The 26,798-nt window shown below is 47.6% G+C and overlaps 1 protein-coding gene across 2 annotated transcripts in view; it reads right to left on the minus strand.

Annotated features, from left to right (window-relative positions):
- VPS35L (VPS35 endosomal protein sorting factor like) overlaps positions 1-26,798 on the minus strand; it is a 118,308-nt gene that overhangs the window by 64,276 nt on the left and 27,234 nt on the right. For both annotated transcript variants that reach the window (XM_059154298.1, XM_059154299.1), the window contains exons 8-14: positions 26,561-26,645; positions 20,268-20,327; positions 13,898-13,994; positions 13,137-13,184; positions 11,783-11,876; positions 7,983-8,060; positions 7,347-7,469 (exon numbers count right to left, since the gene is read on the minus strand). In XM_059154298.1, the coding sequence (XP_059010281.1) occupies positions 7,347-7,469; positions 7,983-8,060; positions 11,783-11,876; positions 13,137-13,184; positions 13,898-13,994; positions 20,268-20,327; positions 26,561-26,645 (585 nt within the window). The remainder of the gene's footprint in view (positions 1-7,346; positions 7,470-7,982; positions 8,061-11,782; positions 11,877-13,136; positions 13,185-13,897; positions 13,995-20,267; positions 20,328-26,560; positions 26,646-26,798) is intronic.

Here is a 26,798-nt window from a genome sequence, read left to right on the forward strand (position 1 = left end):
AGACATGCCTGAAGACCAATAGCAAAGTGGTTTCTGGAAAGGACTGAGAAGGAGGTGTGCTGTAGGATTATCTCACTGACACTGCCCAACACGTACAAATAATCACTCGTTCGATACCTACTTACAGAGCAACTTTAAGGTACTAACCACTATCCTAGGCACTGAGGACAGGGTGGCGAGAAAATCAAACAGAAAACCCTGCCCTTTCGTGGCTTATTCTCTCTCTCACATACGTGCATACGCCCGCACACGCACACACACACACACGAGGGCTCTACCACTCCTGAAAAAAGTTGGTAAGTGCCGACACAGGGACAAAACATTCTGGCCATTACGACAAATGCTTAAAAAGTTCTTTCACAGGAGATGAAGGCATTACAACCGTATCCAAACATGGAACTTTAAAACAAAACAAAACCAAAAAAACCCTCTACCATCAGACAGGAGTATAGGAAATAGCCCTAAGTGATCAGGGAGCCAAAGGATAGGACCCTAGACACATCTGTTAGAGGTTATAGCTTTTTTTTTTTTTTTCCTGAGAAGCGAAAGGATCGATTATCTTTGGCAAGAACAAGAGGAACATCCGTTCAAACAGACTGAGATCGGAACAAGCCTGTTGGCTGGGATGAACCAGAAGATGTGCAGGTCAGCATATTAGCCCGTATACACGAATCAGAACAGGGAGGTGCAGGAGTCTCAGACGGACCCTGTGTTTCAGTTATTTATATATTTGTTATAAAAAATATAAAAATTGGGTCGCCTAGGCGGCTTAGTTGGGTAAGCATCCAACTCTTGGTTTTGGCTCAGGTCATGACCTCAGGGTCCTGGGATGGAGGCCCGTGTCGGGCTCTGCGCTCACTACGGAGTCAGCTTGAGGTTCCCTCTCTCTCTCTCTCTCCACCCGGCCCTCCCTCCCCCCTCTCGCTAAGAAACAAGCCTTTAAAAATATATAAAATAAAAATAAATGAATAAATAAAAACTAGAGAAATAAGAAATGCTTACTATGAAAAAAAAAAAAACACTCAAACACTATCGCCAGGCGGTTAAGTAAAACGTAAATGCCTTCCCTCCCAACATCTGCTTCCTGGTGATCACCAGTGTCAACATCTGGATGTTTATCTTTCCGGACCTTTGTTTACACCTGGTGAATATATCGCTTTTCTTATAAAAGCCCAAGCTTGGGTTTTTCTGTCTTACAAAAATGAACAGTCACATACATATTGGGCCACAACTTGCCTTTTTAATTCAAGAATCTAGCATGGGCTTTGTTCTTTCGGTGTAACTACACATATGCACCTGCCTCATTCTTTTTTTTTTTTTTCTTGAAGATTTTATTTATTTATTTGACACAGAGAGAGAGACAGCGAAAGAGGGAACACGAGCAGGGGGAAAGGGAGAGGGAGAAGCAGGCTTCCTGCTGAGCAGGGAGCCCCATGCAGGGCTCGATCCCAGGACCCTGGGATCATGACCTGAGCCGAAGGCAGACACTTAACGACTGAGCCGCCCGGGCGCTCCGTCCTCATTCTTTCTAACGGCTGAGGAATCCCTACGTGCAGTGACGGTAGTGTTCAGTTTGCTCCTGACAGACTTTAAATTTTTTTTTTTTTTTGAACCAGTTACAGACTCACAAAAGATGGTAAAAATCATACTAGGAGGTTCTAGGGACCCATCACCCAGCTCTCCCCAGTGGTGACGTCTTATTTAACTAGAGGGCATTATCAAAGCCAGGAAAGTGACATGGATATAATATAATTAACTGGATATTTCACCGGGTTTCCATTCACGCTATTGCGAGGGAAGGGTATGTCTTTGTGACAGTGCACGAACATACACGGATTTCTATAACCACCACCATATTTATCTACTGGATTTTTAAGATTATCTCTAGATGAGGCTTAGTTATGTAATTAGTTATGTACTTCAAAAGTATAGGAAAAGCTACAGAAGTTGGGCTGACCCCATGCTTCCACGTTCCAGACTAAGAAGGACTCGTATGCAGCTCAGAGCGCTCCCAGATTTGTCTTCCTGCTTTTACTACGTACCCTTCCAATCAGTGTTTTCAAGTACTGCTTCACTTGAAAAAAAAAAAAAAAGAAAGAAAGAGTTAAATGATATGTGTATCTTATTTTCCTTCCTCTTTTTCTAAATGAAGCGAACATGTAAAGGTTGGGCAAAATCATATGCCCCTTCCCTCCCAACCAGACTGGATATGCTCAAGTCTCAAAGAAAATATTTCAGTGTTAATAAAAATACATCCTATACTCTAAGCACTAGAAGGAGAAATGTTGGGGCGCCTGGGTGGCTCAGTTGGTTAAGCAACTGCCTTTGGCTCAGGTCATAATCCCAGGGTCCTGCGATTGAGCCCGACATTGGGCTCCCTGCTCAGTGGGGAGGCTGCTTCTCCCCCACCCTCTGCTACTCTGCCTGCTTGTGTCTCTCGCTCTATCAAATAAATAAATAAAATCTTTAAAAAAAAAAGAGAGAAATGTTTTAAGTTTTTTGTATTATTTCTCTTTCACTGGGAACTTTTAAAATTTTTATTTTTTTTTAAGATTTTGTTTATTTATTTGAGAGGCAGAGATCACAAGTAGGCAGAGAGGCAGGCAGAGAGAGAGGAGGAAGCAGGCTCCCCGCTGAGCAGAGAGCCCGACTCTCTGGGCTCGATCCCAGGACTCTGGGATCATGACCTGAGTGGAAGGCAGCCTTTAACCCACTGAGCCACCCAGGCGCCCCTCGCTGGGAACTTTTTTTCCTGATGCAAAAGAACGAAAATGATACACCTCTATGCGTCAATGGGAGTCAGCAAAGGCCAAGGCTAGTCTTAGATTGGCATTACCAGACTACTTGTATTTTAGAACATTTCAAGTGCAACTTAAAGCTTGACCATGAGATAACATGAGTTATCATGTCCATGAGTCAATTCGTTAGGGCCCTTAAATCCCTCCTTAAGTGTAGCCATTAACAAGAGCTATCTAGCAAGAAAGAATTTAGGGGTGGAGAACACATCTGCTGGGTTCAGAGTTAATGCCTACGAGGCTACATGGCTATGACTCTTTCCAGCTGTGTGACCTTAGCAAGTGGTAAGCCTCAGTTGCCTCATCTGTAAAATGGGAATAACCACAGTCCCCAGCCTAGGGAAGCTGAGGACGAAGTAAGGTGGCCCAAACAGAGGAACTCACATAGGGCCTGGCACCCAGTGAGCCTCAGCAAAAGGTGACTGTGTGGAGGGCTCTAAAACTTAGCATCTCTGACTCACCCCCCAACCTCCATTCCTCCCACCCAACAAACCTAACTCTGAACACTTCCTGACAAGATTGAGGGTCAGAGAACTTCCTTAATGAGAGGTGCCTATTATAACGCTAAGTGATGGAAAAGCACCATAAAATTATGCACGCAAAATCCTCATCTATAAAACAAAAGCTCAGAGTGAGAGAGCCAGAGTGGACAGAGAAATACTAACACGGAAACTCACTAAAGTGTTAACATGGCAGGATTTCAGGTGGTTGTTTTTCTCCTTTTGACTTTTCTATCTTTTCTAAATATGAATACAGATTTTTTATTTATTTTGGGGGGGTAGGAGGGGGGAGGGAGGGAAGAAGGGTGCAAAAGAGCGGGCGCATGAGTGGGGCAAGGGGCAGAGGGAGAGGCAGAGAGAGAATCCCAAGCAGATTCCCCACTGAGCATGGAGCCCAGTGTGGGGCTTGATCCCAGGACCCAGAGATCATGACCTGAGACACAGTCAAGAGTCAACCGACTGAGCCACTCAGGTGCCCCGAATATATATTTTTATTAATAAATGTTTTCTGATTAGGAAATTCTCTCCTATCCGTTCTGTCTCATTTTTTTTCCCCCACAGCTACCAACCCTTCTCCTTCTGATCTGTCTGGTGGGCTTCTGCTAGTTTGATCTTGAAGCATCGCTTTTGTTTCAAATCATTCTCCTGATCAAAAATCTCCAAGAGCTGCCCGATCTCCACCACGTTATGTTCAATGACCTCTGTAAGCTGGTCCACACAAATAAAGCCAGCTTTATTTGTCACTCTTTCCAGTAAGGCTTTGGTCTCCTCATTATGCCTCTTACCTGCCTCAGTCCCTTCCCTCCGTCCCCCGCCCCACCTCGCCCCCTGCTTGGCCCCTCCGCCCCCCTCCCCCATCTCACCCCTTGCTTGCTTCCTGACTGTCAAGTTGGCCCAGAACCCCATCTACTTCAGGGAGTCCCTGTAAAGACCAAACGTAAGGATGGCAGCCACCCCCTCTGCCTGGTGTCTCCATCCCTTGGCGGTGCACAGATGGGCAGCATCATGGTCACTCCCCGAGAACCCTTCTAGAAGGTTCTATTAGCCCCATTTTATAGCTGGTAAAAGACGTCAAGTAGCCCAAGGCAACACAGCCGTAGTCTGAACCCCTGAAACCTGGTCTGCCCGACTGCCTGCTCCCACCACTCCTGGTGCATCTGCTTCTTTGCTCAGCCGACATTTACAACCTGCCCCTCCTGGCTCAGGAAAGGACCTCGAGGGATTCCCTGTCAGACGGCACTTGCCACTCACGTCCTGGACCAGGCCTTTTCCCTTCTACACCTCCCACGCCACCCCCAACAAATGAAAAGCTGCTGAAAATGCCGAGAAGGATTGGTTTTCATTGCCCCAAACCAGATCTTGTGAAATGGTTACTTTTTTATCTCTGCAGAATGTGTCTGGATTTGAGGGCATAAATCTGTTTTTTTATGTATCATTATCTTATTTTTGTCGTATATGGGTGGAAAAAAAATCCTATCTTCAAGCAACAACAAAAAAGCCTTTCTGAATAATCGCTCCTTGATTTTTATTTTTTTTGGGGGGGAATTTGGGATTTCAATTTCAATCTGAAATTTCGTATGACAGATCTTAGTAGCTGAAGGCTTTTCTCCTTTCCCCCATCTTGCCTGCCTGTCCTATACCTTAACGGCAGCCACCGCCAAACAGACCATCCCCTGCTCTGGAGGCATGGCCTAACTCCCCAGGTGATACATTCCGGCCACTCCGAGAGTTTTTAGGCAGCAGAAACGGGCATCTTAAACACCACCTTTCACCAGGGCATTGATTCGTCAGCATTTTGAAAATGATTAACATTTTTTAAATGAGATGCTGCAAGGTCCTTATTTAAGTGCCCCAAGAATCAGAGTTTATTATTATTCAGGTGACCTAATTTTTTTAATCACTTCTTCTGGCGTGGTAATGATTTCCTAGAGTTTTACTCCCTGGGAAAGCTCTATTCCCAGCTTCTGCCATCCTTTGAGACTCCTGGTGCTTAAAATAAAAGGAAGAATGCCTTATCATGGGTACCTTTTGTTTTAATTCGATTTGGCCTTTTGTTAAAATAAGGAAAAAAGAACTTAAGTGTTCCCATTTTCAAACATGTCAACCCTGCTCTTATGTTTCAGTCATTCGGCTGAACAGATTGGGGCTCTCTACACTCCCGTTCGTGCTCCCCGGAGCCTGGGCCACCTGGGCCACCGTGTGTTGTTAAAACTCCTGCCACCACCACAGCCTTTCAATCTTCCGTTCACACCGACTTCATTTAAAATCAATTTAATGGTGGTGGCGGGGGGGGGGGGGAAGGGTCACCTGAAATCCAAGATGCCCCTAATTTTTCCCTTCATACTTTAGGATTTGGGAAAATGAAAATGTAAAGAATCCATTACATTTGGCCGAAAGTTAGAAAGCAACAGTAGGCCAAGAAAAGTTAAGATGAGGCAAAAGCTCACCTTCCAGTGACATTCTGACACCCCTCCTCCCCAGTTCTCGCACACAGACACAAACATCATGTTTGCGATCCCGACAACGCAACAAACACCCTCGTGCTACGTGTGGGGCACTTGACCAAACAACGCAAACGGGTCCTCCTATGCAATCCCTCCGAAAAACCAAAAAAGAGAATTAAAGCTCCCGTTTCACAGATGAAGAAAACAGGCTCAGAGTGGTTAGGGACCTGCCTGTACTTCTGTCCCGACAGCTGTAAGCAATGGATCTGGGATTCGAACCCAGGCCCTCCGACTCCAGGGCCCAAACCTGAACACTAGGCCATGCTACCGCTGAGGACACACACAGCAAAGCGTGTAACCCCCAACCTCCCTTTGCGACTCACCAGTTATTGCGAGCACCCTTATGTTCGTATGAACAGATCCTCCTCGTGATCCTCCAGTGGGCCCTGTCACACGCCACTGAATCTATATGGATTCTGACCCAATCTCCGTGTGATGCTGGTTTCTGATGCTGGACCAGCCCGAACCCATGTGCGCATGCGCGCGTCCTTCTGCACCTGCCCAAGCACGTCTACGTAATATTCTTAAAAGTGGAGGTGCTGAGTCAAAGTCATGTCCTTTTTCCTCTTTCTTTAGGGTGTGATTAAGTTGGCAGCTTCTGGGAAAAGGCAGGTGTACCTGAATTTCGCTTTGTACTGTGCCCCCTTGTTTTGGAGCAAGACCCCTTTCCCTCCTCCCCGAAGGATAAATTCTGAAGCATCTGTTGAAGAAGCTTCATCTGTCACACGATGGGTATTATGCTAGGTGGAACTGCTGTTCTACATCTCAGTCTTGGGTAAGGAAAAGGTATTTCTGCTTTGATTCCAATTGTACTTTAATTTCTAACAATGCTTCAATTAGACCAAAAAAAAAAAAAAAGAGAGAGAGAGAGAGAGAGAGAGAGAGCGCGCGCGAGCGAGCACCTGGGTGGTTCAGTCAGTTAAGTGTTTGCCTTCAGCTCACGTCATGCTTTCAGGGTCCTGGGACTGAGCCCTGTGTTGGGGCTCCCTGCTGAGCAGGGAGCTTCTCCCTCTCCCTCCCCCTGCTGATGTTTTCTCTCAAATAAATAAAAAATCTTAAAAAAGAACAGGAAAAAAATCTTAACGCAATCACACATCTGAGTGTCACTTTCCTTGTGCATAACAGGGAAACTATGACCTGCTCTACCGACTTCTCAGATTATCACCAACACGAGAGCAGGGCAGGAAGGTGAGTGAAAAGGCGATGAAACCCACCAGCCCTGGAGCCACACTGCACAGTGTGCGCCCTGTCACCCCCACCTTCAAGCTCTGTGACCCGTCAGAGGTGTCTCTCTGGCCTCGCAGAGCCCCCCTCCCAGAGCGGTTACCTAGACAGTCACGGAAAGGCGCTGTGCACGGTGCCAGCCACGGCGGTGAGACTACGGAACAGCTGGCTGGCCTTGGTGTGGCTGTCGCTGTGACGGAAAGACCCCATTAACGTGACCGGGCACACTGGCGGACAGGTCATTGAGACACAATATGGGAGAGAGGGGAGCCCCGGTATCCCTCCTCTGCGTTAACTTCACGCTGACCGCACGTGGCTGTTACCTCGGGGGCGTGGTAGGAGATGCACTGGAAGATCCAGTCCATGGCCGGCGAGTAGAGGGGCAGGTAAGATGGCAGCTCCACGCCCTGCAGCACCAGCTGGTTCTGGACTGTATCCCCATGAATCTGCAGGAGACCCAAGAAACCCTCAGAAATGGAAAGGAATAATAATAAACAAAAAGCACATAACTCCCAGATGATGCATACTCCTAAGCTCTCGGAGGACCCCGAGAGAAACTGCCTGGTTTCTTAGGTTTTTGTTTTGTTTTGCTTTGTTTTTAAACTAGGAAAAAAAACCACAGAGAACGTTTCCCATGTCACCGAGCTGAGCTGTTTTGGGAATGTGCGCTGAGAAATGTGCAGAGAAATAATCTGATAAAAATGGAGCCAGCAGATGCGACGAGAAGGGGCTGATCCACTGGAGATGTTTCCTGTTAACACATGCATATTAATTCTCTCTACTTGTTCAGTACAATCAACACATTTTAATTGTCTGTAACAGACTCCGGTGTCATTTTCGAGGGTTTATGCATTTAAAGACCTCGAAGGCGATCTCAACTCGGAAATCCAACTGGGTTCTGTGAACTCGTGATCACGAAACGGTTCTATCCATTAGCCGTTCTGCCAGTGTTCTCTCACCTGTTTGAACGTGAGCAGGAAGTCAAAAAAGTTCTTATTCAGGCTTTCTTTGAGATGTGGGGCCACTTCCATTCCCACCTGGAGTCAAACAAAAGAAACTGCTTTGACTATGGGAACACAGTAGGATGCCATGGTTACAAATGGAAAACTCACGTAGGCATGGGGAGAAGTCCAGAAAGTTTTTATTCTTTTTCCTTATCTGTTTCCTTATTCAAGAAGCGTGGATGCTTTTATAAGAAAAACCACAGAAGCTATTTTTAATGGGGGGGAAAAAAAAGGCAACATTTGCAGTAATCATCTTTGCAATTTCCCAAAGGTAGTGCATGTATTTCTGAACAGATGACCAAGAGAACAAATCAATACGCACAAAGGAGGAACGTACTCTCAGGACGGTGTATACAGTATTCTCTTGTCCTCAAAAAAAAAAAGATAAACAGACACGTGGCTGCACTTTTATTAGATGACGCAAAAAAGACTCTGGTACAGAAGAGAGTCAGCTGGGACTTGACCAGTGCATTGTCAAAATATACAGAGTCTCCTCTTCACTGGGCAGTCATGGAAGCAGACAAGTTTTTAATGTATTTTAAGCCATTTTATGTAAGAGGAGCATGAAGCATTAAAAATATTATAACCCGCTGGCTCGGGCATTCACTGTTTAAAAAACAGACTGTAGGGGCGCCTGGGTGGCTCAGAGGGTTAAGCCTCTGCCTTTGGCTCGGTTATGATCTCAGGGTCCTGGGATCAAGCCCCACATTGGGCTCTCTGCTCAGTGGGGAGTCTGCTTCCCGCCCCCTCTCTGCCTGCCTCTCTGCCCAGTTGTGATCTCTGTCAAATAAATAAAATCTTTTAAAAAAATAAAAAATAAACCACAGATTGTACCATTCCAGCTGAAAAATTGTGCTGATCATAGAGCAGGCAGCCAGACCCCTGGGGGTGGATGGAAAATGAAGGTATGAGCTATGGAGGGGAGTTCATGGGTTTCATGTGTTCAAAACAAACCAAAAGCATCATGTTCCTTAAACTGAGCCCCTCAGATACACCTCAATTTCAAATTGCTGCTTTAGCACAAAAGCAACTTTCTAGGAGAAGGGGCTTCTCTGGGACCTGGTTTCTTCAAAAAGGGACAGATTCCTACCACTCAGCTCCCCCTACGTGAGGTCTTGAAGATTAACAATAATGACGGGATTTTTTTTTTTTCTTTTCACACACTGTGAAGAATTCCTTTGAGAAGAATTATGCGAGATCCACTGGGGAGCTCAAGTCCAAGGACAGTTCCATGGCTATTGAGGATACTTTCAAGGACAAGCAGTAGATTAAAAAAACAACAACAACAACAACAACAACAAATGTCAGAACACAGCTCTACTGTGTTCTATTGTCTTTCCTTCCACTTAATCATATCGTACAAAAGGCAATAATTATCTGTTAGGTGACAGCCAAGGCAGGCCCAGTGGACAAGCAGCGGTGATATGCTGAAGAGGCTGTGACTTAGCAATGGAGTTAATCATACTTTCCTTGAATAAACAGCTTCAAGATCCCCCCACGCCCTGCCCACTCACCGCTTTTCTGTGTTTTGTTTACTTCTCTCCATCAAGACAAATGAGCAGCTTAGAAATCTGCTTGGGTCTAAAAGATTTCTACCCAGAGTAGCAAGGGTGGTGGCTCATGATTTCCATCTGCTGTTTCCGCCTGCCTTTGGCAGGCATTTCCTATTTCTGGTATCAGCGAGTTGGATTTGTCTTTGGGGAAGCAAACCTCCCTTTCAGAATGTGAGATCTGGGTAGGTGCTGGCTGCACCCCCACCCTGAGGTCCAAGGCTGAGCACGTGACCCAGGCCTGCTCCGGAGGCCTATCGCATCCCCTGGCCACAGTCTGCGGATGGACAGGGGACCCAAGACGATCTGGCTAGAGCTCTGAGACTCTGGCCATTCTAAGCTTCTCTTTCCACTGGGGTTCAGTTAGGAGGATGGGGGCCTAGGGCTGCTGAATAAAGTGAAGTCAACCCAGAGAGCTGAGTGACGAGGGGGAGGACGAACTTGACAGTAGTCTGAAGACCCAGGATCGAGCCATGCCTGTGCTTTACCCTTGGACTCTTCAGACACATGAGCCAATAAACCCTCCTTTTTCTTAAAATAGTGTGAGCTGGGTTTCTGCTGCTTGCAGCTGAAGGATTCACAGACTGCCTCTTCTTCTGTGTCAGAAGACTTGGTAGCTGCCCCACCTGGGGAACCGATGTAAAGCCTGGGCTGTCAAAAATGACTTCCAGAGACGATGCGTTTTATCAACAGCCCTCCTGGCAGGGGGTCATTGTCACTGAAGTTGAAAGTTGCCACGTGCCATTTTATAGGCCAGAATCATGATCTTTTCCCTAACCTGTGCCACTTACTTCCAACTTTACAACTGAACATGGTTTGCAGGGAATGCTTATTTCCACACTTTTGATTTCTCTTTAGTAACCAGAATCATCCTCATCAATAAACACTGTGACTCTCTAAGTCTTTTACGACTCTATTATCCAACTGGGAAGTTTGAATCATGTGCTGTGTCTGAGGAGGGGAAAGACGGTGGAACACAAACCCGCAAAATAACAATATCCTTGCGTCTCCCCCAACCCCTCGCAGGACCCAACGGTGTTCTGCACACAGTAGGACCACGGCAAACACGGACTCGGAAAGAGTATTCAAGCTTCAGTATATTCCAAACCTGAAGCTCTAGGAAACATACCTGGTATTCCTGTAGGAAAAGCCCACCCCAAGTTTCAAGCAGATGGCAGGGCATAGACACTCTGGCCTCCGTTACCCTCGGGGAGCAAGCTGCCCTCGGGTGAAAAGCTTTTTCTTTCCTTCTGGCATCAGGAACCAACAGACCTCTAAAAAGTGTCCTTCACAAGGATGTCTGCTATTCACTCTGAGTGCAGTGACTGGTTTCTTTGTGACACTGGAGACCACAGGGCTGGTGTCACTTGCTAGATGTCACATAAAAGTCAATCACAAGCTACCAGTTCTCAGGCCTTCTCATTTACAAATATGATCACCGGCGAGGGCGGGGTGGTGGGGGGCGTCCCGCAGCTTTGTCCTCAAGGAAGTCTGCCGTTCATCGGGACCCCACAAAACAGGGGCATTAAGCCCTCCTTCGACGTGAAGAATGCTGACGGGACTAGTAAAAAGGACTCCAGAGCCAGCGGATGGCGGCAGAGCCCCCATGGGAGTTGCAGAAGAATTAACCAGAAACTCTCCATGCATTGCATTTTTCACAAATGCAGAAGTCTGATGTAGAAGCTTCACGGTGCTCTGAGATGGAAAAAGGCGAAGTGATTTACAACTGGGACCCCCTCCCCGTGAGGGCAGGTGCAGAGAGAGGCAGGGAGCCCTCTGTGCCTGGGTCGCATGGACGCTGATGCCTGTCACCAGAGCGGCCCCAGGCCCTGCCCCACAGCCCCCCACCAACTCGCACCCTGCGCCAACTAGAGAAACTAACAAAACGAGCGAATCCAAGACAAAGGGAAAGCCGTTTTCGAGTCAATGAAAAGCAGCCTATCAGCCGACAGGCCTTGGGAGCCTTCCTTCCCAGCAAGAACCTCAGAAACAATTAATTCTGAAAACCAGTTCATTTGTAAGGAGATGACCTTAGACGCCCCCTAATTAGAGTGCCGGTAAGTGGGCCTACTTTAAAATTAATTTTTAAAAGAAATCCTACAGCTCTCCTTTCCGTGGAAGAGCCGTGTTCTAAAATTAGCAGCTAATGAAGTCCTTCTTGGAGGGGCTGGCGCGCTGCCGGGGAAGGGGACCGACGCGGCCTACCCGGCACAGATAGGCCCTGGCGTACACGGACACCAGCGGGTCTCCGATGCCGCGAATCATGCACGTCAGCCGGGGCAGACACTCCGAAATCCCCCTGTGAGGAACACAAAGTAGGCAGCGTTACACCCCATGCGAGCGCTCTCTGTTCTTTCATTTTTAACATAAAGACACCCTTCCTCAAGGCCGGTGGGGGGTGGGGGGGGGGAGAGAACCAAGTCTCAGAGACAAACCAAGGCCAACGTTTTTGCGTTCTTCTCCAGACACCGCTCATTCCTTGAGTGCCTTCTGTCATCTCTACCATCTCCTCAGGGCTGGAACCTCATCTTTTCTTTTTTGCCCATCTGAGGTGACATTTATTTCGTTAATGTAACAGTTTCTCCTCCTCACTATTTTCCACCTGCTGATCACTCCTGGATCCTCTCGATGTTCTCACCGTGTCTATATTCCTTTGGCACCGCCTGTCCTCTGCCCCACTCCCTCCTAGCACCCAACGCCTGCCACCTCAGGCTGGCATCAGCCTTCCCCATCCGCGTCCATCGGGGCTGACTGACTTCGGCAACACGGGCCCTCCCTCTGCCTCAGGCATTGCCTTCCCAAATACGGAGGCAAAATAATTTCTTTAGCACCAATGTTATCCCTAAAAACTACCCCAGGCACCCTTGGATCCAAATCAAATATATTTGGTACACATCCTAAATCCAATAAAACTACTTCACCATAAAGCAGGAGAAGCTGGTCCCTGGTTTTAGGGAGCTTATCATCTATGGGCCACTCGACATGACCTGGCGTTCTGTTGGCTCTGCAGAGAACAGATCATCTGGCTTCTCCCAGTCCTGGAAGCTATCCTCAAAACAAGGCCCAAGGTAACCCAGAGGAACACGGGGCTCTGGGGCGAAGGCTCTGCGGCTGACGGCATCATTATCACCATCTTCAGCAGCATGAGCAAATACAGAGTGTGGGCCCACTGTGTGCCAGGCCCTACTCTCGACAAATCCCCACCGACCTCTTTTTATGGACCCATTCACAGAGGAAGAGACAGAGGGTCAGAGATGCTTAGTAACTTGCCAAGACGACAGAGCTACTAAAGGCAGAGTGAGTATTCTTCCATGAACCTCTCAACCACCTTCTCCTGGCTTGAGTTTTCTTCTCCATCAAACAGGAAGGAGAACAGTATCTCTACCTTATCGAGGGTCCACTTAGATCAGAGGAGAAAATGCACAGAAGGGGCTTGGCCCCAGGTTTGCTACATGCTAAGTACCTAGCGAGTGACAGTCGCTATCACCTGTCACTAGTGTGTGTGGGGGGGAAATTCCCTGGAAATGTTACGGTTCTAGACACTGAAGAGGAGCCTTACGTCTTGGAGAGGAACTTGTTACACTTCAGGATGGATGCTTCCACGTAACTACAAAAACATCCTGTTAAGGAAGACGTTTTCCAGACGGCCTGTTCCCTGTGGCAAAAAGGCTAGACCACTCATAAGCAGGACTTAGCATGACTTCAGGATGGTGGGCCCACGACAGCTCTCAGCAGCCCAGAGAACTGCGTTAGCTAACAGCTCATGGTTTCCATAGCTGGTTCTCAAGGCTTCATACTTACTGAAAATACATTTTGGGGGGAAAAAATTACATGCTGATTCACGGTTGCATGCTACAGTTTAAACTGCATTTTGAGCATCTCCCCTCGAGGCTTTATGGAGGAAAGAACGAACTTTAGATAACCAAGATTCACTTGTGTGTAAGTCAAACTCTCTGTTCTCCAGAACTGGCATCTGTGCAGAGAAGCCTGACCCTGGTCCTTTCAAGTTTCGAGAACCAGAGAAAACACATAAAGATGAAGCATTTTAATTGAGAGAATTAATGTGGGAATGTTCCTCTGGGAAACAAAAGTCTGGTACATGGCATCATATTCAAAGCAAGAAAACAGAACACTATTTGGGGAGAGTGCAGTCCAAAGGCTCCGACAGTATGGCTGGCCCTGGATTCCCAGGCTAGCAACCGTAACGGGACCAAATTTTTAACAGCAATTTCAGGGCATCCCATCACATGGCTTCTATTAATGGTGCAACTCTTTCAGCCTATCTTTAAAATCATCAGACAAAGACCAAAAAAAGGATACAATCTTGGAATGAGTTCCCTGATGGAAGCAATCTTGAAAAACCAATTTAAGCATGTTTCTTTGGCCGTGTCATTGACATTCTCTGGAGAGAAGTGATCTGGAACGCAAAAACAGTATCCATCAGGGACTGGGGTACAGCTGCTCCGGGCCCTGAGACAGGAGAACGTTTCAGTGGACAAGAAGCGGTGGCCTCTCCAGTTCTTTGAGATCTTTCCTTCCAAATATTATTAGGAAACAGGTAATTCACCTTATGTCCACAACATCCCTCCACAGTGCCTACTTTTTTTCTTTTTAAGATTTTACTTATTTATTAAAGAAAGAGGGAGCACGGTGGGGGATGGGGGTGTGCAGGGAAGGGCAGAGAGAAACAGAGAGGGAGAAGCAGACTCCCGGCTGACTGGGCAGACCAGCGCAGGGCTCCATCCCAGGACCCTGAGATCAGGACCTGAGCTTTAATTTACTGTGACAGATGCAGAGACCAAGGCACAGAGATGGCTAGGGCACACAGCAAGCAAAAGTCAGAGCTGAGATTCAACCCAGGCAGTCCAGCCCCACAGCCTCTCACACAACCCCAAGATTCTTGGTACACCCAGCAGAACTAGGACCATACGGTTGGGAATTCCAGATGCTTCGGAAACCTGCAAGGGTCACCTGACATGTGATCCGAGCTTGTACTCTAAATATCACCTGCGCCAGGTAAATCAAAGCCCTGCGGTGGAAAACGATCAGTCCGGCCACCAGCTCGATCCTCCTTCCAACACGTGAGTCATCTAGTGGCAAAACTGCCAGTTTCCCCCAATATCTGTTCTCTTCCTCTTCATTAACGGACTTGTCCCTTTTCTGCTGGGCATGCGGCCATCCCCACAGCGAGGTATGGCATAGTTTACTTAAAATTTAAAAAAAAAAAAAAACTCAATCAAAGGGGGAGACGTTAATCACTTTAGGAGACAACTGACGAATTCAAGCTTGCTGCCCTCCTCACTGTTGTGCACAGTCATCTTTCGTCCCTAATTCTGCTTTCTGCAACTGGTGGCACATGATTAAAGTGATCGAAATTCCGATGGAATCAGCAAAAAGATAAACCTCCAGGTACCTCCTAGCAGAGAACAGTCACTAATCACAACTGCAGATAATCTGGAAGTGCAATCTCAAGGATTTATTTTTGGATGTTACAGAAGGCTTCATTCATTCAAGAACTACTCACTTGCCAATTCCAAAGGGTTTCCTGCCCTAAACCCGCCCACTTAAAAGGAACCACTTTTTCTTTTTCTTTTTTCTTTTTTTCCAAGTTCCAAGAGATCCAGACAGGAAAAGATAAGGGTTATTCTTAAATTCATTTGTCAATCGTGCTTTGTGGAAAACGGGTGGGATTAATTTCCCTTCATATGACGGGATCATGGGATCTGAAACCTAAAAGCAAAAATAAGTCTCTAAGATCATCTAATAAAACCTCTTGCTTTGGGGCGCCTGGGTGACTCAGTGGGTTAAGCCTCTGCCTTTGGCTCAGGTCATGATCCCAGGGTTCTGGGATCGAGCCCCACATCAGGCTCTCTGCTCAGCTGGGAGCCTGCTTCCCCCCACCCCCCGCCTGCCTCTCTGCCTACTTGTGACCTCTGTCTGCCAAATAAATAAATAATATCTTTAAAAAGCAAATAAACAAACAAAAAAACCCTTCACTTTACAGATGAGGGAATGGAGACTCAGAAGAGAGCTGGCATCACTGTAAGCTATAACCCACCAGCCCCGACAGGAGCCTTGTCCACTGAAACCCGCAGCTGGACACGAGAGACCCTGGGGACACAGAAAAGCAAGCTGTCCTGGGTGTCCACATCGCCTGCAAGCTGTACAACAATGTGCACATGGCTTTCCCTCCAGCTCAGGAGATCATTAAAGAGAAAACGATGTTAGGCAGGACTTTAAAATCTTGTAGCAAAGTGGGGTGCCCAGCTGGCTCGGTCACTCGATCACCCAGCTCTTCACCTTGGGGTCGTGAGCTGAAGCCCTCACGTTGGGCATAGCGCTCACTCAAAATATAGAAATTAGTTAAAATCCCGTAGCAAAATAAATCTTACATTCCTGTGCTTCATTTGCTCAACACAAATGTTTAAAGAACCAACTAAAAGTAGTATTCTAGGCTCTCAAGAGATAACAATACACAGGACAGCTCCTGTGCTCACGAAGCTTATATTCCAGGACGGAACAACATAATGAACCTTGGAAAGAATAAGCAAGCAAGCAAACAAATGAGGTAGTATCCAGTAACAGCCCATACTATGAAAGACATACCACTAAGTATTAGACTTGACAGTGACTTTGGGGGTGCAGTTTCATTAGACAGGGTGGCCCCAGGAGGCGGCATTTGAGCTAAGCCCTGAATTACAACACGGAGACAGCCATGTTTACATGTGGAGGAAATGTGTTCCAGGAAACATCGAGTGCAAAGGTCCTGAGGTAGACAGGAACTCTGAATGGGATCAAAGAAGAAAAAAGCAAGCCGAAGGGGCAAGCAGGAAGGAGAGAAGCAGGTACCACGCGCCAAGTCATACAGGGCTGCAGCCTTGGTAAGTAGTTGGAGAGTTTTTCTAGGCGCAACAGAAACGAAGGGCTCTGGGCAGAGGAATGGCCTCACAGGACATGACTTACACTCTAGCACATGGACTGCCTACATGGAGAATGAATTCAGAAGGTGGAAATTAATTCAGAGACGTCAATGTACCAAAAAGCAAAGACTCTTCCTCCTGATCCCACTTATTTTTCTTTTATGGTGCTTCTTTTTTCAACCCTGAACTTCCGTGGATATTTTAGGAGGAGGGAGGAGACCAGCGAGTCGAGTTCTCTTTCCTCTGCCAAGTCTCCACCCTAAGAGCGAGAGGTCTCTTTACATAACAGTGCATATAGGGAAGTCCTCTCGGTCTCGCCTCAGAGGCCAGGTCAGTTAAGGACGCTGCTTCTCTGGGCGCAGCCTCCACCAGCCACGGGCAGAAACCGAAGGCCGGAATGCCCACAGGTGACAACAGCCACGACAGGACAAACCCAAGTTCCCTCTCCTCAGATGGAAATGAAATTACTTGATTGCTTAGAGTGGATCGTCTCTGCACACATACGCTGGATTAAGAGATGGTAGGGAAAAGCTACCACATACAGTAGTACGTCCTGTTCACGACCCCAAAGGGCACCTGTATCCTTCTAAACTCATCAAATAGGTCTACACGCTTCAGTTCAAATTCCTGAAGGTGAAGGGCTCAAAAATTAAATTCAGCAGTCAGAACTTGATTCAACTGGAAAGAATGAGCACACATGCCACCAGATTCCCCTCTGTACAGAACCTCTTCAGGCAGAATTCCACACAGTGGATTTTGAAAGCTTTCTTCATAATTATTGTTAAGAGACATCCCCGCAAATCTCTGACATTTCTGAGAGAAATTGGCCCTTTTCCCCCTCAGGTTCTTGGAACCAGAAAACACTACGTGCAGACGTAGACTTTCACTGGAAAAAAAAAAAAAATTAGGAAACGATTTTCAAGAAAAACAAAAGCCCGATTTGCATCGCTCAAGGTAAAAAAAAAAAAAAAAGGTATTGGGGAAGGAAGAGTTTCTGTGAGAAAAGTGCTAATTAATAAATTTAGACAAGGACTGGAAATGGATATGAAAATAGTCTTTTATGTTGAACTTTCATAGTTTAAGTAGGAGGCTATTAGTAATTTTTCCTTAGTTGGCTCTAAAATATTGTTTGTATATTTAGTGAAAATTAGGAGGAAGGAAAGTTATTGCAGGAGATGGAAACTCGAAGGCCCCTGGGGATTAGACAGGTAACAAATATTCTTATGTGGTTTGGTGCACAACAACAGGAAGTAGTAGATTGTGTATTAAAAAGCATTTTCTAAAATGCTGTTGGAGGGGCACCTGGGTGGCTCCGTTGGTTGGGCAACTGACTCCTGATTTCAGCTCAGGTCTGGGTCTCAGGGTCATGAGATCAAGCCCCACGTCAGGCTCCCAGCTCAGTAGGGAGTCTGCTTGGGATTTTCTCTCTCTCTCTCTCTCTCTCTCTCGCTCGCTCTCTTCCCTTCTTCCTCTTCCTGTGCCCCCCTCTCTTAAATAAATAATTATTTTGGGGGGTGGGAAATGCTGTTGGAGGGGCACCTGGCCGGCTCACTCAGTGGAGCATGTGACTCTTGAACTGATTAGGGTTATGAGTTCTAGACCCATATTGGATGTAGAGAGGACTTAAAAATAAAATCTTTAAACAACAATACTGTTGGGATGCCTGAGTGGCTCAGTCAGTTAAGCATCTGCCTTCAGCTCAGGTCATGATCCCAGGGTCCTGGGATCGAGTCCCACATTGGGCTCCTTGCTCAGTGGGGAGACTGCTTCTCCCTCTGCCCCTCCCCCTGCTTGTGCTCTCCCTCTCTGACAAATGGATAAATAAAATCTTTAAAAAAATAAAAATAAATAAAAGATAAAAATAAAAACCAATACTGTTGTAGCCACAAAAAAATACCTATTTGGGTTTAATTCTGCTTATAGGCGAGCATATGCTTACTTTACGGCACACAAATTGGCAAGCTTAAATTAAACAGGTGCACCTAGAGGCACTGCCAAAGCCGCTGCCTTTGGCTCTGGTCATGATCCCAGGACCCTGGGTTCAGGTCCCACATCAGGCTCCTTGCTCAGCAGGGAGGCTCCTTCTCTCTCTGCCTCTGCCTGCCACTCTGCCTGCTTGTGTGCTTGCTCGCTCTCTCTCTCTGACAAATAAATAAATAAAATCTTTTTTTTTTTCAATAAATAAATAAATACATAAATAGGTGCACCTAGATTTCCCAAATCCTTGAAGTTGACAGAGAAGGCCTCTGCACTCAAGGTGGTCCCTGCCTCCCTCTCCAGGCTCACTGCCTCCGGATCTTGAGATGCCTTAGGACGTGGGAGGAGCTGTTAGTAACATCACAGATGTGATGTGGTGGAGGGGAGTCTCTGGAGTAGCACCAACGAACAGAAATATTGCATGAGCCATGTTCAAAGAGATAAAATAAGTGAAATCTTCATAAAATGCTTCATTTAACCCAACTCATCCAAAATGTCATTTCAACATGCGATTGATTTTTAAAAATTGGTGAGATACTTCATGGTCTTTTAAGTCTCTGAAATCCAGAGTGTTTTTATACACACATCACACCCTCCGTTTGGACTGGCCAGAGCTCACGTGCCCCACGTGACCAGGCCGCCATGTTGGATGGCACAGAGCTCCCCTAAGAGCAAGGCTCCCACGAGCTGGCGACAGGGCCCCGGGCATGTTCTTGGCTCTTCCCCCATGGGTTTGCTCCTCTGACGCCAGATGACTCTTTCAGCCCCAAAGGTCTGTGGGGTCCTGTCTCTTTTTGAGAAATAGTTGTATTCCATCATTTTAAAAATAACAGATACAGAGATGGGCAAAAGAGTTAATGAGTAAGTGAACAGGTCAATTATGGGTTACGGTGTCTAGCTGAGAGCAGAAGCAGTGGGGGCAAGCTCGCTGTTGTAACTTGTGTGGATGACAATGTTTCCTCACAGCAGCTCTGGGAACTTGAAAGGAGGGACAAGAGGGAAGAGAAGCTACTGCTGAGAGTCCCACATAGCCAGAGACATCGTCATCATTTATGTGACAACAGGGATTCATAATCAAGCTGTCCCATTATAACCCCCTGAGATTTTAAAATGGATTGGCAATAAATTTAATGCTCATATCACTTAAGCTCAGACTGTAAATGCAAAGTATCTGTTATTGATTTCTTTGCCATCAGTCTTTAGTATATATAAAGTTGGGTTCTGCAATTTGCTTCTCAGGAGAGATATGCAGGGAAAAAATGTCAAGCAGTGGAGGAATTTAAGTATAAACGGTATAATAGATTAGCTGAGGGATGCCTGGGTGGCTCAGTCCATTAAGCCACTGCCTTCGGCTCTGGTCATGATCCCAGAGTCCTGGGATCAAGTCCCGCATCAGGCTCCTTGCTTGGCAGGGAGCCTGCTTCTCTCTCTGCCTCTGCCTGCCACACTGCCCACTTGTGCGCGCGAGCTCTCTCTCTCGCTCTCTCACAAATAAATAAAATCATAAAAAAAAAAAAATCAGCTGAATCTAGTTGTACCTTTTCATTTTCATGGATTCAAATTACTTGCGCAAATTCTTAGCCTGGCCATTTGAAAACCTCATGTTTTTTGTTTTGTTTTGTTTTGTTTTAGAAAACCGAGATGATCAAAAAATGTGCCAAGTTGTTTCTTCTACTTTTAACACACCAAAAACAAAATAAATCTACTGAGTCTCCGTAAATCCTGACTTGATAGAAACGTTCTAATCACAACTCCAGGATAGAACAAAATCCGTAGAACAGCTCTGACATTACCTGGTAAGACGCTGTGGTTATCCACACACATGGAGAAGATGCGCTCATACACTAGCTTTCCTGGGGAGAAAGGACAGATGGTGTTAGCATCCCCCTCCTCAGGAGCGAACACTAAATAAACGTTTGTTAATTAGGGACCGAGGGGGCTGGTCCCAGAGCTCTTTAACTTGTTATCGTTTGCTGCCACCTAGTGGTATAAATTGTAAGCCCCATTTCTTTTGTTTCTGTTTTTAATAAAATGAGGGGACTTAAACAACACTTTCCATGAGGCAGGCAAGTCATCATTCTCCCCTTAGAGAGGGACACTTAGGGTCAAGGAGACCCCAGACACCTCCATTCACTAAATAGCGAACAGTCCACGTTCTACTTCTAAGCCAGTGGCTGTAGGTAGGGAGCTTGGGGGTGAACCCAGCCACGGATCCATTTTGTTTGGCCCACAAAGCGCTTTAACACTTTTTTTTTTTTTTTTAATTAGTTGTCAACAGGTAAAAAACTTTCATTCAATGTGAAAAACCGGATTTGTTGCTTCTTCACAAATGATGTGCCAAAAATGGCCCATATCCCTACAAGATAAAAATGAGCTATGACAGCGGCTCATGGGTGGCTCAGTTGGTTAAGCGGTTGCTTTCGGCTCAGGTCATGATCCCAGGATCCTGGGATCGAGTTCAGCATCAGGTTCCTTACTCAGCGTGAAGCCTGCTTCTCCCTCTCCCTGCTGTTTCCCCCGCATGTGCTTGCTCTCAAAAAATAAATAAAATCTTTAAAAAAAAAAAAAGGTCTCTTTAAGGAAAAAAAAAAATGAGCTACAACAAATTAGTAGCTGACCCCTTAAATGGCATCTGTAACACCCAGTTTGTCATTTATGTGATCTGCCTGGTGCCCAGAAGCATCGAAATTTGAGATTCAACTAGCAAGGGTAGCTGAAGGGTAGTTGAAGCTACAAGGGAAGAAATGTGTGTCTGTTCTGTCCACGGATATATTCCCAGTACTAAGACCAAGGCCTGGCATGTCGTGGACGCTGAGTATTTGCTAGATGCATAAACAAACATATTTTAGGTGATGTGGGTCATAGGTCACTGCTGTAACTACTCAAATCTGCTGTTGTAGCTGGAAAGCAATCACAGGCCATGTATCAACAAATGGATGTGGCTGGTTATGTTCCAGTAACAATAATAAAACTTTATTTACAAAAACAAGTGGGCAGGGCAGACTTGGCCCACAAGCCACCCCTTAGTCTAGCACTAAAAGCTTTATTTTGTCTATTACTTTAGAAAATACTGTCAACATCAAAGGGATAAGAATTATAGTTCTACTCGCTTCCTGGAGCCTTTCAAATCACCTGTAGTATCCAAAGTATTGCCCTGAGCTCTTGTGTTGTTGGTCCGTCTCCCTCTCTCCCCGTAACGCCATCATTCAAGGAAGCTAAGAATCACACAGCCTGTCCTCGCACGGGAAAAGAAAAAGGAAGCTCTAAGAATGTGAAGTCGAATGAGTTCACCACGAAACGACACAAGGCTACGACAAAGGGCAGGAAGGCATCCAAGCGCAGAGGAGCTGTCTCGAAGCCTCTCCCAGCGTGCACTACTTACACTTACATTACTGTCACATAAAGTTGCTTGTTGGAAAGGCACATTCCTGGGGCCCACCTCAGAGCTAGCGACAACCAGTATTTCGGAGGGTGGGGACTAGGAATATGAATCTTGGATGACCTCGCTAGGGAATTCCTGTATACACTCAAGCTGAGAACCATGGATTCAGACAAGCACCACGGGTCTCTGAGCTAAAACTTGCCTTGGGTGTGGGAATCTCTAGAAAGTGACAAGCCTCTCACTTCCTGTAACCCAGGGGTCCCCAACGTCAGCGAAACATTCGAAGCACCCGGGGCTCCTGAAAATAGGCTGGTGCCTGTGTCTGTCCCCAGAAGTTCTGATAGAAAATATCTGGGGGGGAGGGGCGCCTGGGTGGCTCAGAGGGTTGAGCCTCTGCCTTCGGCTCAGGTCATGATCTCAGGGTCCTGGGACTGAGCCCCACATCGGGCTCCCTGCTCAGCTGGGAGCCTGCATCCCCCCACCGCCCCTGCCTGCTATGATCTCTGTTTGTCAAATAAATAAATAAAATCTTTAAAAAAAGAAAAAAAAAATATCTGGGGTGTGGCTTGACCACTGGGAGGGTTTTTAAAGCCCCCCGGAAGTGTGCAGCCAAGGATGAAAAGCCCTGCTCTACACCAACAGTTCAACTGCCGAGCTCCCAGGAAGCTTCAGGAAATAAACCCCAGTTCTCAAAGCCACCCGCCTTCTTAGGCCTGGCAGGAAGTGCTTTCCTTACCTGGGGCCACGAGCGCCCACCTGGAGCCATGACGGGCCTCCTCCAGGAGGACCACAGAACACAGCATTGGGACTGCACAGAATCTTACCTCAGGCCATCACGCAGCAAGCCACGCTGGTCGGCTCGCTCCTCCTACGCTCTGTGGACCGGACTTAAGAGCACAAAACGCCTTTACTTCCTCCCCCAAAAGCCTGCCATCCCTCTAACCCACAATGTTTACAGTGTACCTTCCTATGCGAAGGGGCCTTTCACTACAAAATCATCTTTGGCCAAACGAGTTTGGCGAATATTTTTTTCCCTTGTTAGGTTAGTGGACAACAGGCTTGAGAGATAATACCTGACCCTAGATTCGTTTCCTGTCCTGACTCACCATCTTATAAATCAAGAACACTAAGATAGGTGAATAATTTTCTGAGTCCTTACTCTGTACCTGGCACTGTTCAAAGCTGCTTACACGGATCCTGCCAGCCAACTCCCGAAGAGGAAAACCGTTATCTGTCTCTGACGGATGCTCTTAATTCCCTGCAGAAGCCCCCAGAGGCAGGATCTATTATGCCCACTTTACAGGGGAAGAAACTGAGGCTCGGGTGCTCACAACTCTGGAACAGGACACGCAGGCATGGGACGTGAGCAGAGAGACTCCAGAGCACCGTCTGGACATGGAGGACGGAGAAGGGTGTGGAAAGCCGGTGCCTCATTGGAATGTTTGGTTTTAAAAAAGAAAACCAATCCCCGGATTCAAAATCCAAAAAAGGCACTAAGGGAAGTTTCTCTCTGACCCATCCCTGCCCACTCCAAGCCCTCCCCACCCCCCCGGCAGCCTCGGAGGACTCCCACTTCTTTGGAATTTCTTGGATATCCTCCTAAGTGTTTCTTCAGGCAAATAAGAGTGAGTGCGAGCGAGGGCTCTCATTTCTCCTCCTCTCTTACACAAAACAGAACAAACCCTACAGCTGTTCCACATCTTGACTTTCTCACGCGACGACCTATACACCCTAGAGATCTCTCCCCGTCGGAACGCGGAGCACACCCGCACTCTCCCTGTGCGGGGTACGGACGGATCCCCATTTCTTTAACTGGTCCCCTAGGGACGGCCTCCTGGGCTGCTTCCAGGGCTCTGGTATCACGAATAGGATGAATTCCCGGAGGTGAAGTTGCCGGGGTCAAACGTACACGCATTTGTGATTTCTTCATGGAGAGCATTTCCCCCGTGAGCCAAGTACAAAAAAACAAAGCAGGTCTTTGACGGCAGAGAAAACCCTGAATCCCAGCTCTGCCACTCACTCCCCTGGGCCAGCTTCTTCATTTCTCTGTGCCTCGGGCCCCTCACCCGTGAACTGAGGTCACCCGAGACCCCGCCTCACAGGTTGCGATGAAGACCCGCACTATCTTTAACGCACCCAGAACAGAGTCAGGCCCAAGGACATTATTTGCTGAGCGTGGATCCCTGCTTTGATCAACTCTCAGCCCAGCTGATTTCTGGGGAGAAGGCGAGAACAGGCATCTGCCCTGGATGCCAGCCTGCCCAGGGATGGGACTGGGGTGCCGCCAACAGCGTTTGGCAGAAAGGCCGCCCCAAATTCTCACAAGGTTCATGTCCAGATCCCGGCAGGCTTGGAGGGTAGAACGCGATCCATCGGCGTTCCCTGCGCTAGTCTGAGGATGCTGACGCGTGCAGAAGAAACGTGCAGGAGGCAGGCGAGGGAAACCAGAAAGCCGGTGTGTTAACCCACCAAGAGAAACACAACTGTCAGGAGAATCAGACAGGACCACTGACCGATGTCCTCGCTGCTGGAAGGCAAGCTATTACGAGGACAAGTCAAGGCCCAAAGGGCGTATGACTGGGTATCTATTCGGAGAGCCTAACTCACCCAGCCACCCTGCAAATCCATTCATTCTCTCCATCTCTGCCATCTCCCTGGCCTCCCACCGGAAGCACTACCTATGATGGCCTCCTGACCAGGCTCCCTGCCCCACCTCCGCCCTACAGCTTCAAGAAGCAGCCTCTCCGACTCCAATCCCATCACATCCCTACTCGCCTTAACACTCCCAGGGGTTCTTTACATGCTCAGGGTCAAAGTCCAAGTCCTTCCAATGGCCCACAAGGCCTGCCAGGACCTCCAGCCTCCTCAGCTCCTGCACACCCCACTCTAGCCACACTGCAACCCTGGCCTCTTCAAACTTGCTAGGCACGCTCCCACCCCCGGGGGCTTTGCACCCACTGCCCTCGGCCTCCCGTGGCTGCACCCTCTCTCCCCCGGAGAGCATGTGGCTCACCTCTCCTCCGTGCTCCAATAGCCACGTCTCAACAGGGGCTCCCGAAACCATCCTGTCTCCAACAGCCTTCCCGCCCCCACCTTCCCTCAATTCCCCTGACCCTCCTGTTTGGTATTTTTCCCCCTCCAGAGCGCTGATCATCCCCGAGTATACAAATGGGTTTACTCATTTGTTTTGCAAATCCCCTCTTATCAGAACATAAGCCCTGCACAGGGGAGGACTATTGTCTCCTCTGGCTGATACAGCCTTGGTACTCAGCAGAGCGCCTGGGCCACCTGACCCTGACAGGCCGTCGCTCAGCCAAGCCATCTGTTCTTGGGGTCCAGTTAGCTCCCACCCACCTTTTTTCTGGCAACAGCATCACTTTTCTTTGGGGTGACCCAGGTCTGGATTATCTGCACACGCATTCCCCAGAGAGGAAGGACTCGAAACTGACTAGTGATCCAACCAAGCCAGGGAGATGGAACTCGGGGACTTTGGGTTGAACGCCTGGAAGAAAGCTGCTCTTTCCTTGTCCTGGGACTACTAACAGGAGAACAGATCCAAGCAGAGGACGTCTTTGAGAGTTTGAGAAGGAAGCGAACCCAGGGGCATGTACTAGAAAAAGCTAACACACTGAGTTCCTCAATCCAGAAACTACCCCTGGACTTTTCAACCTAAGCCAATAAATACTCCCTTTCCCCAAGACTAGCAGGCGTTAGACTTCTTTATATCATTTGTTCTAGCTAGTATACGTAGTCACCGGTCTCCTGTGAAGTAAGTGGGGGGTCTCTGCTTGACACTTTGTTTTCTGCCACATTAGATCTTTCTATGGCTCCAGGCGAGACGGGGTGGGAGTCCACTGGTCCCTCCTTGGCAGGAAAGCAAATGTCTCTGTTCTGATCTTCTAGGTGTTTGGCTCTCAGAAGGCGATTCTGTCTGCTAGCTCTTGGGGAGAACCTCGCCCCTGAATATCATATACAATTCAGAGGGCTGCCTGGCTTGATGCTCTGGCCACAGACGATCATCAAGGAGCACAAAGTCCTCCTGTGTCTCCAAAGGGACCCCAGGTTCTTCTCATCAGTCTAGATCATTCTTCCTGAGGATGGGGAACATGCGACAAGGGGCGGCCATGATGGGACAGGAAGCCTCACGAGAGCTATTGTAGTCAGTCCAGGCAGGAGAGGACTGTGACTTGGACTAAGGTGTTCAGTGAAGACAGATAAAAACGGACAAAGAGGAGGGAGACCCAGGAGACTGAAGAACCCAGCAATGGACTGGACGTGGGGTGCAGAGGAGTAGACCCTCAGATCACCAGCGTGGGCACAGGGCACACCCGGTGCTGCCATTCCTGGGGACAGAAACCCACTGGGGGTGCCGGGAAGAGAAGCCAAATTTGGTTCTGACAAAGAGAGTTCCAGGCACGATGACAGGTCAATGGATGGGAGTGGGTTTAGACCGGAAGTGTGCCCCCCACCCACACTTCACTCGCTGACTTCACTGGCCTCTCAGAAAGTCAGAGAAGACGTCATTTAAGATTCTCTCAAAAAGAGCCTCCTTGTCAATGAGCGGGGACGGGGCGGGGTGTCCCCAACTACTTACACCCCTAGAAATTACAGCAATGCTACCACCCAGCTGCTGGCAAAACAAAGCAGCCAACAAACAAAGAAACCTCCTTCCTAGATTGGAAGATGAACAGGACTAGTACTTACCAAATGTATCGAGTATGTCGGTGATGAGGACAAATTTGCTTGGGTAGAACTGAATAACGCTCGTATCCGAAAGAAGCTTTGAACACTGAAAAAAGAGAAGAGAAAAGGAAATTCACTCTGTCATGTCTGACTTGGCCGCAAGGCTCCAGGCCTGGAAAATTAATTTCTATAAACGTGCGCAGGTGTTTGCCATGTGCCAAGTCCCATGCCAGACACTGGAGATGTAATCAGAAGCAAA

This window comes from Mustela lutreola, chromosome 17 (genome assembly GCF_030435805.1).
Source record: "Mustela lutreola isolate mMusLut2 chromosome 17, mMusLut2.pri, whole genome shotgun sequence".
Lineage (NCBI taxonomy): Eukaryota > Metazoa > Chordata > Mammalia > Carnivora > Mustelidae > Mustela > Mustela lutreola.